Consider the following 14,438-nt stretch of genomic DNA (forward strand, 5'->3'; position numbering starts at 1 on the left):
TTGTGTGCACAGGAAAATTCAAGCATAAATTAATTAATCACCTAACCTACTTGATCAAATTAAGAGTTAATGAGTTAATTTTTTTTAATCGCGGTTACGATTAACTGTTTAGTCAGATTAAAATAAATCATGATTAACTGTAATCGGATTGATTTTAATCGAATTAACTGATTGATTAAAAAATCAATTGATTAATGTCAACATTGATTTCACATACGTATCTCTATACCAAGTTCCAGTTCTCTCCCACTAATACTTCCAGAAATACGTATGTAATAAGGAAATTCCAATTTGTATGGGAGGGGCCTTGAGTTATCGAACTTACTTTCAGTCTAAGACCATCCTTGCGAAATCCGTAGTAAGTGTAGCAAATTTCGTTCTAATCGGGAAACCGGTTAATGAAGTAGCCTAATTTTTAATCCAGGTCATAAACCATCTGTGAGCAAAACTTAATTCTTAAACAGGTGGCAAATTCTTAAAAAAGTAGCCTATTTTCCAATCTAGGTCATATGCTATCTATGTGCAAACTTTCATGCAAATCTGTTGAGGCATTTTCGCGTATTAATTTAATTAAACATTCCTAATAGGTGGCAACTTTTAAAATAGTAGCCTATTTTCCAACATAGGTCATAAGCTATCTCTGCGTGAAATTTCAAATGCAAATCTGTTCAGTCGTTTCCGCGCATTAATTTAATTAAACTTTTTTAACAGGTGGCAACTCTTCCAAAAAATTAGCCTATTTTCCACTGTAGGTCATAAGCTATCTGCTTGCAAAATTTTATGCAAATCCGTTCAGACTTTTCCGCGTATTAGTTTAATTAAATTTTTTAGCAGGTGGCAACTCTTAGAAAAAGTAGCCTATTTTCCAACCTAGCTTATAAGCTATTTGTGTGAAAACCTCCATGCAAATCATTTCCACGTATTAGTTAAATTAAACATTTCTAACAGGTGGAAACTCTTAAAAAAGTAGCTTACTTTCCAACCTAGATCATTAGCTATCCGTGTGCAAAATTTCATGCAAATCCGTTCACTCGTTTCCGCGTATTAATTGAATTAAACTTTTTAACAGCTGCCAACTTTTAAAAAAAAGTAGCTTACTTTCCAATCTAGATCATAAGCTATCTGTGTGCAAATTTTCATGCAAATCTGTTCAGTCGTTCCCGCATATTAAATAAACTAAACTATTTTAACAGGTGGAAACTCTTAAAAAAAATACCTATTAACCAATCTGGCCCATAAGCTATCTGCGTACAAAATTTCATGCAAATCCGTTCAGTCGTTTCCGCGTGGTGATTTCCCAAACATCCAAAAATACAAACTTTCACATTTATAATATTAGTAAGATAAGATTAAAACTAACCCGTTGATTTTTGAACTAACGTCCTTAGCTAATCGGATTCAGCGATATAATTTTCATAAATTTACGAAACTGGAGCCTACGATATATGTATACAGTAATAGATTTACGTGTGCATAATGAAACAGATAGTTTCCAAAAAATAGTTTATACTGGAAATGCCTTTCCATTTCTCTTTTCGTTCGTCCTTCTGCTTTCGTAGATTTTCTGTATGTCATCATTTCAAAGACACACTGTCAACAACTGATTATACATATATTTTAACTACCAAGAAAAAGAACAACTTATAAATGTGCACGACGCTAATATGTCGGCCCGATAAATGAACTGAAGGTTTTGTTCAATAACTTTCTTTCTAAATGCATATTTTTGAATACTCAAACAAATAGAGTTTTTTGCTATTTAAAAAGAACTTTTCAAAACATATCTTAATTTGATATCCTCCTTCTAATTACAGAGCTTCCTGAAATCATATTGGCACCTGAGAGTCAAGTAATAAATTCTGGAAAATCCTTTACCTTAGAATGTGATGCAGACGGAGACCCTACACCCAATATTTTATGGTTGTTCAATGGATATCCATTAAAACAAGATGGCCGTGTAACATTAGACAATGAAAACACCGAGCTTACGATAGACAATGCATTAAAAGAAGATACAGGTAAGAGTTCTAAACTTATATTGGATTCAAAAGGCATTTAGTGCCGTTTGTAACCTCAAATGTTAACTGACTTCCATAATGTCAAATGTGTACCTTTCCAAAACGCTACCAAAAAGTTATTGAAAAGCAAGGTTTATACAGTAAACCCGCTTAAGTACCTCACGAAAAATGTCAGCTTTTTGAGGTACTTAGGCGGGTTGGGTACTTAAAAGAACCCGCTTAAGTACCTCGATTCGGGTACTTAAGCGAACATGATTTAAATAAAATTGAGTAAAACATGAACATTTATTAAAGTATACGTAATTTAAAACCTAGATTGTAGCATTATTTAAAGAAAGAAACATATAAAGGAAAACTTTGTTTAAAAAAAAAACAGTTAAAACATTGTTATGTCAATTTCACAAGAATTTGATTTAAAAGTCATTGATTACATATATTTATAAATACCCAAAAACAGGGTATATCATTTTGGAACAACATTAAAATGATATTGTTTGCCTTTTATGTTAATTTATTAATTTTTAAAATGTTTTAATTAAAAAAAATTCATTCCCTAACAAATTTTATAGAAACTTAACATGTAAGCATACAATTTTGCAGAACACTGAACAAAGGTCATCAAAATTTCAAACTTGTTTTTCAGAAGTGTTAAAATTTTTTATGAGTATGCAGTTTTATGGCCCATTCAATTTTAGTGTAATAATGCGCAGGTTTCAAGTGGCTAAAAATTACCATTGATATTTTAGAATTCCTTTTGCCAAAAGTGTCTAGCGCTGCCACTGAATTTCAAAATATGTAAATGTTTAAAGAAATTTCAAAAAAGCACTTAAAGGGGGAAAATTATAAGTAAAATGGTAAATGTAGTACGAAAAATGTAGGTCCTTAGGCGGGCTGGGTACATAAGGGCGGAGGTACTTAAAAGAGGATTTTTTTTCAGAATACATTAAAAAATTCATGGTGTCCAAAAATGTTGGGAGCTTAAGCGGGTTAGGTACTTAAGCGGCGGGAGGTGGGTGGTACTTAAGGGGGTTTCACTGTATATAAGACAATGATGAAATTGTTGGTATAATTGTCCTTTTTTGATACATTTTGAGGCACTTCACCGCGGCCACCTCTAAGGATTTGGATGAAAGTTGAAGAGATTTAAGGTCTAGGGAATATACGTCCAGCATATTTTGCCGATATGACATAGGGTTGCCTATTTACACGGAACTTAAATTTCAAGAAAACGTCATAGATACCTTTCTTTAAAGTGCTGTGTCTTGGAAATCTTTTAACGAAACTTAGTGAAAAAAATGTATTTCTTCCGTCTTATTATGGGCTTAAATTATACATTTTGTACATTAATGTGCAACGTATAAAAAAACAAAAAAAAAAATAAGTAAAAATTTTTCGTTTTGATTTTTTGTGATTATAGCATTTAAAAGTTTGTTTTTTTTGTTTACAAAAAACATTCTCTACAATGCCAGCGTAATGGGCTACTTAGGCGTGTGGACTCTAGATCGTCTAACGCTCGAGGAATATGATAAATAGACATTGAAATTTTATGAAATTGTATATTTTTGAAAGAGGAAAGGTGTGTAAAAAACAAAAACAATATGAATAAATTATATAAACTTTACTATAGGTCTGATATCCCTTCAAGGAAATGGCAGAATTGAACTTTTTAGCAAGTTCACATGGGAAATCTGCTTGCGATGGGATTGGTGGAAGTTTTAAGAGACTAGGAGCTAGAGCAAGTCTTCAACTCCTGACGTTAGAACAAATTCGTACACCCAATGCCTTCTACCAATGGGGTAAGAATAATTTAGAGAAAAAGAAGGTGCTGTATGTTTCCAATATGATGTCTGTAAGAAATAACTGCAACTAACTTTACGGTGACTTTATTTCGACTATGACTACGTGCAAATTACTTTAATCCTATATTAAGCTAGTTTAAAAGGTTAAATAACATCAAGGAACTTCATATCCATCTTTAACGAATCTTTAAATCAATTGAGGTATTCACAACGGTGTCGTAAGTGTCATATAGTTGTTTGTCGTAAACTTTAAATGCGTAAAAAATATATTACGGGGGTTCGCAAAGTGCCATCAAAGTGATATTATGAATTTTGGCAGTGTTCAAAAATATTTGACTGTGATTTCAGGTTCTCTATACATTTATTTAAGCTTTAAAAGTTTACGACATACAACAATACGACACTTGCGTAACCGTTGTGAATCCCTCAAGCCGAGAAGCTTTTTTAAAAACGAAGTAAATTAGTACAAATTGTATGTAATTTTCATTAGAGTTTGAGGAACTCCTTTTACTATGTGGCTTTAAGTAACTTTAACGAGACCTTAACTTATGTTATTTTATTCATTTTAGTGCAGTTTTAAAAAAATTTTCTTGCTAGAAAATCTTTTGTTACACTACTTTATTTTATTCCTTTAATTGTACATGTTAATTAGAAGCTTGTTTTTAAAAAATATTTTTTTAACATTATTTTATTTTGAACTTTTTAGTTTTATTTTATATAACCAGGACATAATATTTTTATTAAGGGCTGACTCTCCATTTATGAGCGTAGTACATTTAATATAAGCGGCGTAAATCCTTTCGATCATCTGTTTAGGCTGAGAAAAACACGTTGAGTCCAGGTAGCGAAAAAATTGTACGATGGAAAAAATGGCGGAAAGTTGGCAACTGTTGAACTGAGCGGAACTACGCAACTTTGCATTTCGAGGACAAACAGTAAACGGTTAGACAATCTTAGTCTTATGAACGCGCCCAAAGTATCACGAATTAGGGGCATTATCAGAAATAAATCGGTGTCTTATTTAATTTAAGCATTCAGTTCAAGTACAAACCACACACCAGGTAGGTGCTCTACAGAAATTCGTATAGAAATATCCCAAGGTTAACAGCTGATTTATTCAAAATAATTTCCGGTATTTTATCTTACCAAGGTATTCACAATAGAATCTATCATGCACACTCTGTAACTGTTAAAATGAACAAATCTTGTGATCCCTGCTTTAGATGAAGATAAACCTAGGGACCTGTGAAAATATTAAAATTTAAAGCTAAGTGCCTAGTATACATTAGGTTGTATGATTGTTGTGTATGTGGAGATTCTTCCCAATTATTTTGAAATTTGTACACACTCATGTATACACAGCAGCAAGCTCATGCCACCAACAGCGATGTCGAACCCTGTAAGAAACCCCTAACTGGTGTACCAAATTTATAGTTCCGTACTAGATCTTTATCGCCAGAAACGAACCAGCCCGATACTAACAAGTTCAAAAGCAGCGAGATGTGGTATTTTGTTTTTTTGTTTTTATTTATTGAATCTTTCTTTCGAAACTAACAATCAGTTTGCAAATCTTAAAAACTACTATTAAATTTAAAACTTCGGCGGCAATGCTTAGATTTTTTTTTTATTTTTTCATACATATATATTTATTACAGCTGTTGCGGCTGTCGGAATGGACAAGATTCCGAGCAGCAGGATCGCTGGATATCGTGCTGGGCAGGCGGTCTGAAAGGACGAGTTCCAGAGCCGAAATTTTTATATTGCGGATATCGAAATTTATTATATTGCGCATCATTTGATAATATCGGAGATATCCTTTCTTTTTATTCTTCTTGCATATCTCGGGCTAAAAAGATCTCAACTAGTCGATTTGGATGGTTCATTAAGTGTGCTGAGTAACTGGTGCTTAGCCCTCTTATGTCCTCATGCACCGTATTTACATTAAATCTTTGGGGATATTCGTATTTTTTATGTACCACGGTGCTCCGCATATGGCGCGTAAAATTTTTGACTGAAGTCTTTGAAGTCTGTTCAAAATGGAATTGCACGCTGTGCCCCAAAGCCCGATTCCATATGCCCAACATGGTTTAATCATCATATTAAAAAGCAACATCTTGTTATCTAATTTAGATTTGTGTCCTATAACCCTTTGAAGGCTTGCTTGTGTTAGTTTCGCTTGAGAAATTTTGGTTTCTATTAGCTTTTTGCAGGTAAGTCTTCTATCTAGTGTCATCCCAAGGTATTTTACATTATCTTCTTGTGGTATAGCCTTGCTGTTTATTTTTAGTGGTGGGCAAGTTTCTTTCTTCAAAGTAAACGTTGTCTGAACACGATTGCTTTCCTTAATCTTTATCCTCCAAGAACTTAGGCATAGCTCTAACTTTTTCAAATATTCTTGAAGCTTGTAAGAAGCTTCTTTAGGGTCATCAGAAAACGTCGAAATGGTTAGAATATCATCAATTGGCAAATCACGAGTGTATATTACGTACAATATGGGTCCTAGAACACTGCCTTGATGGACACCTGCATATATCCCAGTCCTTGGAACTTATTAATCTATCTTCTCCATGCCCTCAGGCATTGGAGCCAGCGGTATCTAAAGCCATATCCACTAGGTCTACTTCTAAAAATAGTCAAACCGTTGATTTAACTGTGTTGCCATCAACATCTCAAGCTGCACTGTCTAACTTTGATCCTCCGAATAATTCGGAGCCCGCACATCAGACATCATTACCAAAAAGTTGGTTCTAATTCCTCTGAAAAGATCGATCTTTGTCTCTAGATTTGCTAAAGATACTTCTTCGGATGGTATAAAGTCATACATATCCACTAAAATTAGAACTAATGATGTATTTATTCGTAAATTTAATTTTAAATACGATCGCGATATTTCATGTTTTAAAATTGATGTAGCTTCCGAAGATTTTGATTCACTACAAAATAGGTCATTTTGGCCGACCGAGGCGTTTGTTCACGAGTTTGAGTATAAACCTAATAAACTCGCAAGTCTAATTTAAGTATTTACTATCAAAACATTAGAGGTTTGAATACCAAATTAACTGACTTATATTTAAAAGGTTTTGACTGCAATTATAATATTATTTCCTTGACCGAAACATGGCTCAAACCTCATATTTTTAATTCCGAAATTCTTCCAAATTAATACCAAATATACAGGAGTGACCGCGTGGGCAGAATCGACTGTGGTGTTCTTTTTGCGGTGCATTCATCGATACCATCCGAGGAAGTTAGTCTTCCTGTCATTGAATATACCGAATTTAAATGTATACGTGTACAGGCTGGAAAGACTTATATTTATTTAGCTCTTTGCTACATCCCTCCTAATTCTGCCGTATCAGTATATACAGAGAACGTAAAGTATAGAGGACCGAAAACTGTGAATGCCACATTTTTCGAGCCAACAAAACTGGCGAAGCGCATTTTAAGAGCGACAGATATTTGGAATACTTAACAGCGAAAGCAAAATACAAAGCAAAAAAGAAGAATATTAACAGAGCTAAATCTCAGAGAGCGTTGGAATGTTAATTAAATATGAATATTGATGATTTTTGTGATATTTTGGGAAAATTTTCAAATAGAAAACCCAAGTAAAAAAAAATAATTTTTGTCAATGTTATTGTGGCTTATTAACATTTTATTTTTAATCATTTTATTATTAGGACTTTGTTGCTTTTTCAATTTTTCCTAATAAATAATCGTGGTACAAAGCTCAATAAAATTATTTAAAAAAAAAAACAAAAAAAAAAATTTTTTTTTCAATGATTTGTACAATTAACATGAAATTAAGTCGAAAATAGTTCATAACATTTTCCGATTTTTGTGATATTTTATTAATAATTGCAAATAGAAAAGTCCCATGTGTGTTTTTTGTGAAAATATTTTTTGATAAAAAAATCCTTTTTCCCGGTGATTTCTACAAATACCGTGAAAATAAATCGATAATGTTATATAGCATTTTTCGATTTTTGTAATATTTTGTTAGATTTTCAATTATAAAACTTTATTAGTATTGATTTTTTTGTAAATAAAGTTTTTAGGGGACAAAATAGTTTCTTCTCGCTGATTTGTACACACAACGTTAAAATAAATCGAAAATATTATATCACATTATCCAATCTTTGTGATATTTTCATGTAAAAAAATGTATTGGTATTGGAATAAAAAAAATAAATAAAAACATGTGAAACTATTTAAGCATTTTTTTAAATTTTTGATATTTATGGAAATAACTAAGTTTTTAAATCTTTTCCACTTGGAATTATTTCGAAAAAAAAAAACAAAAAACTGAAAAGAATTTTTTTTTTTTTTTGGTAGAGATCTCACAAAACTATGTCGAAAGTCTCTATGAATTTTTTCCATTTTTTCGATATTTATGGGAATAATTCAGTTTTTAATTTCAGTTTGGAAACTTTTTTTAAAACCGTTCTCGAGTTTTGACGACCGTGACATACGAACGCAACATTTTTATTAATATACAGTGACGAGCAAAACTGTAACATGGAGTAACACTTTTTATTTCAGCTGTCGCTATCTTTCCAAGTTCTAACTATATTCATACTGTTGTTGTATATTTTTATTGATACATCTTTGCTTCCTCTGTCATAACGATTTGAGGTCAATTCAACAACATTAACAAAACCAGCAGACAAAAATGTAAATTAAGGCAAATGTTACAGTTTCGCACTCATATATTTTTAATAACTTTTTGACAATTTTCACAAAAAAAAGAAGTGCTTTCACAGCTCATGTACTCCATTGGACGGACTTGGATACTTAGTAAGATGCGCTTTTAGTTGATTTCGCAATTTCTCGATGAGATGCATGTCCTCGGATTGTGGAGGTCATTTCAAATGCTTTTGCTCCAGTCTTTGCGAACATGTGCAGTGTGTTTTGGTTGCTTTTTCAGCAGAAACTCAAATTTTTTCGACTACATCTACGGATCAACAACATTTTTGAAATACAACCCCAAACTAATATTGACCGACCACCGTGATTCACAGTTTGCCTTACATGATGCGCCTAGGCTTAATTTGGGCCTTTGATCCAATACCATGCCCGGCCATCTGATTGAAAGCGATTAATTTAGTCTTTTCAAAATGTGTTTTTTATTGCATTCTGTAAGCAGTGTTGCCGTTTTAGCCCTTTGGTGGCTAAATTTGGCTACCAAATTCTTTTTTTGGCCACAAAAATTTGAAATTGCCCCTAGCCCTTTTTTTAGCCCTTTTCAAAATTTATTCATCATTGACATTAAAATTTTGTATATGATTTTCATGAATTTAACTCTTCGCTTATAAAGCGAACGCCTTTCCTTTAAGGCAAATAAACTGTTCATTGTGTCGCTAGCTTAAGTGGTGGAAAAAGTTTGTTTATCGGTTGCTTCTTCTACCTTTAAGTAACGCAGAAGTTGAAAGGACGTTTTCTATAATAAATTTCGTTAAAAATAAGCACAGAAATAAAATGAATTTTGCAATGTTAAACGCTTTATTAACTGTAAGATATGGCTTAAAAAATGTACAGAAATGTTGTCATGATTTTGAAATTACAGATGATATCGTCAGGTTAATGAGAAATGAACAAAATTGTAACGACGAAGAATCGCTTAGCGATGATAGTATTGATATAGATATAGATATTTAATGTGTTAAAAAAAATGTTTATAGATTAAATTATTTTACTATGGGTTCATTAAATGAATACTCTTTTGTTTGTTTGATACATACAGCGTCGGACAATAATAAAGCACCGACATTTTAATTCTTTGTAAATTATAACATAACATTTTAAAAATTTCTTTTACGAATGGATATTTTTCGAAGCATAGTTTGAAATTATTTAAGTTATTTAGTATTGTCCGACACTGTATATAGATATGATTCTAGTACTTATGTATTCTTAATGTGATCTCATTTTTTTGTTTATGTAAGAAATTAATTTTTAAACTGTACATACATATGTATATGTATGTTTTTTACGTTTCTGGGCCGTTATCTTATCCATTAACGATTTAACTATACTTTAAAATAGGTAAGTTGGTGGCCCTTAATATGCTTTATGTGTTACACAACAAGTTTTTTTGTTGAATAAAATATTAATTCTTTCCAGAGTTCATTGTTTTTCTATATCATTACTTATAGAAAATGTTTGCGTGTATACTTATATATTTATATGTAGGTAAAAAAATTTAGCTCCCATTTTTAGCCACAACGACGATTTTTAGCTCTTCTTTAGCCCTTTTTTAGCCTGAATTAAGCTACCGCTAAAAAAGTTTTGCGGCAACACTGTCTGTAAGGCCTTACATATCCCAATAGGCAACGGTCCTGTTTTCGTGCGATGCAGCAAAACGCTGCCACACTCGCACATGTATTTTGATCAAATTTGCTTTTTTCTTCTTTTATGATCCATTTTTGCTCAATTTGGCAATTTTTCGCCTCACTATCTACTGATTTTCATTCAATTTTAATACCTTAAGCGCTTCTGTAGTAGTGCCTGCAGCGCTATTTGCTACTAAGTTCACAAGATATCGGACTGTAATATATTTTGACAGACTTCCTTTGTCCTTAGTAACACTTTAGGCTATATTTTTTCTCAGTCTTAACATTTTCATGTGGCAAACTCCACAATTTTTTGCCACTTTCCCTGCGGTCCCGCCTTTCCGCAGTAAATCTATTATTTACATTTGTGTTTCCTGATTCACCATATTATGTATTGGTGATCACTTCTTGAATAAATTACAATACAGAAAAAAGTCATCTGACTTCCAACTAAGCAAAGATAACTGTAAAATGCAAAACTGAGAGTGAGTGCAAAACTGTAACATTTGCCTTAACTTACATTTTTGTGTCCAGGTTTTTTTATTGTTGTTGGATTGACCTCAAATAGTTATGAGAGCGGGAGTAGGGGTGTACCAATAAGAATATACAACAAAAGTATGAAAGTCGTTAGAACTATGAAAGATAGCGGTTTCTGAAATAAAAAGTGTTACATCATGTTACAGTTTTGCTCGTCACTGATTAATTAATGATTCATTTATTGAGAGAGGAGAGTATCGATTTCTTAATGCTGAAAAGCGGATCTGATATATCCAGGGACCGCAAATAACGATTATCCTTTGAAATTTCAACTCAAAAAATCACGCGGAAAGAGAAATCCTACGTGCATAAGGAGCAAACCAATATATTTCTTATTACTCGGAGTACCTCCAGCGGCACTGATTTTTCTTTTTTAATTTTTACTTATAAAAATCAAGTTTAATCATTATATTTTGAGTTTTATTTTTTAATCAGAAAATAATCGTTATGTTTTGAGTTTTATTTTTTACTCTGAAAATAATCGTTGTGTTTTGAGTTTTATTTTTTGCTCGGAAAATAATCGTTACGCTTTAAGTTTTATTTTTTGTTCGGAAAATAATGGTTATGTTTTAAGTTTTATTTTTAGCTCGGAAAATAATCGTTACGTTTTAAGTTTTATTTTTTGCTCGGAAAATAATGATTACGTTTAAGGTTTTATTTTTTGCTCAGAAAATAGAACTTAATTTTTGCGAATGCGTATGCGCATGCGTGAATAGACAGGGGGCGGCTGCATTGAACCTTTAACGCTACTGTGGAGTGGGTAATGAAAATACAGATACCAAGGCAGAAACAAAGAGAACCACATTTCTAAAGGAAAAGTGCAAAAAGGCGTATACGCATACGCAAAAATTAAGTTTTATTTTCTGAGCAAAAAATAAAACTCAAGAAATAACGATTATTTTCCGAGCAAAAAATAAAACTTAAAACGTAACGATTATTTTCCGAGCAAAAAATAAAACTTAAAACGTAATTATTTTCCGAGCAAAAAATAAAACTTAAAAAGTAACCATTATTTTCCGAGCAAAAAATAAAACTTAAAACGTAACCATTATTTTCCGAGCAAAAAATAAAACTCAGTTAATAACGATTAAAAAGTGATTTTTATAATAAAACTTATAACCGTTACGGTCCCTGGATATATCAAACGTGCTGGAATGAGAGTTAAAATCGTGGCATAAGCAACGGAGTGGGTCGTGCAATTCAAAATTAGTTTTACAAGCTTTCAGAATAGTGGCAAAAGTGTCTCGATACCCGGGAGGAAACATTAAGGCTAACTTCGCCAAGAAGAACCGGACTTGAAATTGAGCCTGTTAGTAATTTAACTATAAAAATTGTACCAAGCATTTGCCTGCGGCTGGAAACTGTAGGAAGATTAATAAGTTTTAATCGTCTCGTATAAGGTGGAAGGTTATATTGAGAATCCCAACGGAAATTTCTTAAAGCAAAAAGTAGGAATTGTTTTTGAATTGATCCTATCTTGTCTGAGTAAATTTATACCTTGGATTCCAAACCACCGAACCGTATTCCAGAATTGGCCTAGCTAATCTTGTAAACAGGGTTTTAGTGATATAAGGACCATCGTTTCACAAATGCAAGTACACCTTTAGCCTTGTTGACTGTCACATTAATATGAAGATTAAAATTAAGCTTAGAATCCATTGTGATACCAAGGTCCACAAAATTGTATACCTGTTCCAGGTTATGGTTACCTCCTGTATAAGAAGCGAGATGAACAGCTCTTCGCGAGAAGCTCATTACTTTACATTTCTTAAGATTTAGAGGCATAAGATTCACTTGACACCAGTAAGCCATGCTGTCTAAATGTGATTGTAGCAAAGACCTTTCTTTAATTGAAACGTACGATTTATAAATCTTTACATCATCTGCATACATTAAAATTTTGGAAAATTTTATATTTGTAGAAATATCATTAATAAAACGCAAGAACAGAACCGGTCCTAGGTGGCTACCTTGAGGGACCTCTGAAGTAACATCAATGACGTCAGAGATAGTATTTTTAAACATTACCCTTTGTGATATATCATAGAGGTATGAAGAGATCCAACGTAGAAAATTAGGTGGAAAACCAAGAAGATAGAGTTTGTAGATGAGCAACGAATGGCACACTTTGTCAAATGCTTTACTGAAGTCAGTATATGTAACATCAACAGTTTTGCATTCACTAAATGTTTTTGAGATATAGGATGTTAATTCAACTAAATTTGTAGAAGTTGATTTGCCCTTGCAAAATCCATGTTGACTATATGAAATGCTAGAAGAGATAGAATGCGTCAACTGATTTGTTATAATTGCTTCAAATAATTTAGGAATTGCAGAAAGCTTAGCTATTCCCCGGTAGCTCTCCACTGAAGATCTGCTACCGCTTTTATGTAACGGGGTTATGACGATTCCTTCCATATAGTTGGAAAAACGCCCTCTTTAAGAGACAAAGTAAATAACGCTGTTAACGGCTCATAGAGATAATCAGCACAATTTTTAAGAATACAAGTAGGGATCTGGTCAGGACCATAACTGAAGGACTGCTTTAAGGATTTCAGATAAACTACTACATCATCGGGAGATATTACTGGGATATTTATTGAGTTCATTGGACATAGTTTAAAAGGATAGTCGATGTTAGCATGTGAGTTAATGGAATAATTGGATTTAAAAAACTGAGCGAACATGTTAGGAATTGCTTGATTATCACTAGAGACGGTATTTTGATACTTCATGGCGGAAGGAAACCCACGTACATTTCGCTTGGAGTTTACGAAGTCATAAAATGATTTGGGGTTATATATTATACGCCGTTTGATTTTACACAAGTAAGTTTTATAACACTTTTTGTTTAATTCAAAAATCTTTAAATTCAGGCCACGACAATTAAGACAGTTCTTTGTTAAGCATTTTAAAGTTGGCTTTCGAAAAATCAAAGCGAATATTTGGTTCGTATGCTTGGGTACTGCAATTTTGACCATCACTTATAACTTCGTAAGATACCTCCATAGCAGGGTGGTAGACATCTTCGGGCAAAACTAGTGGATCACACTTATTTACAACGGACTTAGATGCATCATCAACATAAACAAGATCTAATACTTTACCAAATTTATTGTGAAGTACATTAACCTGAGTTAGGCAGAGTTCAGCCATCTCCTCTAAAAATACGTTGTTGCACGCACTAGACGCATTACAACGGACTTAGATGCATCATCAACATAAACAAGATCTAAAACTTTACCAAACTTATTGTGAAGTACATTAACCTGAGTTTGGCAGAGTTCAGCCATCTCCTCTAAAAATGCGTTGTTGCACGCACTAGACGCGAAAGGTATGATATCATTGTCAATGATGTTCCATGATATGCTTGGTAAATTAAAATCACCCAACACAATCATTGAATCAGAGGGTTTAGTCAGTAAATTAACTGATTTCAGTAAAGAGATGAGTCGTGAATACACCAATGTGTCAGATCGGGGAGGGATATAGCATAGAGCTAAGTAAATAGACCCTTTTCCAGCCTGTACACGAATGCATTTGAACTCTACTGAATCAATGTGTGGAAGACAAACTTCTTCAGATGGTATTGAAGAATCTACAGCGAAGAGTACGCCACACATCGTGCTTTTTGACCACTCTTAGCGAATCAATCGTAGCGCTTCCGGTAGAAGCAACATTTTGATATGAATCAAATTGGGTTGTAAAGTTTATGAATTTCTCTTTCAACGAAAAATATTGCCATGGTCCCA

General features: G+C 32.9%; 1 protein-coding gene across 1 annotated transcript in view; it reads left to right on the forward strand.

Moving 5' to 3' along the window:
* The window catches only part of LOC118749783 (peroxidasin-like), a 95,228-nt gene that overhangs the window by 40,518 nt on the left and 40,272 nt on the right, over window positions 1–14,438 (forward strand). The window contains exon 4 of the mRNA XM_036484561.1: window positions 1,815–2,018. Within this exon, the coding sequence (XP_036340454.1) occupies window positions 1,815–2,018 (204 nt within the window). The remainder of the gene's footprint in view (window positions 1–1,814; window positions 2,019–14,438) is intronic.

Source organism: Rhagoletis pomonella, unplaced genomic scaffold, assembly GCF_013731165.1.
Source record: "Rhagoletis pomonella isolate Grant_MI unplaced genomic scaffold, Rhpom_1.0 Rhpom_scaffold_00048, whole genome shotgun sequence".
Taxonomy (NCBI): domain Eukaryota; kingdom Metazoa; phylum Arthropoda; class Insecta; order Diptera; family Tephritidae; genus Rhagoletis; species Rhagoletis pomonella.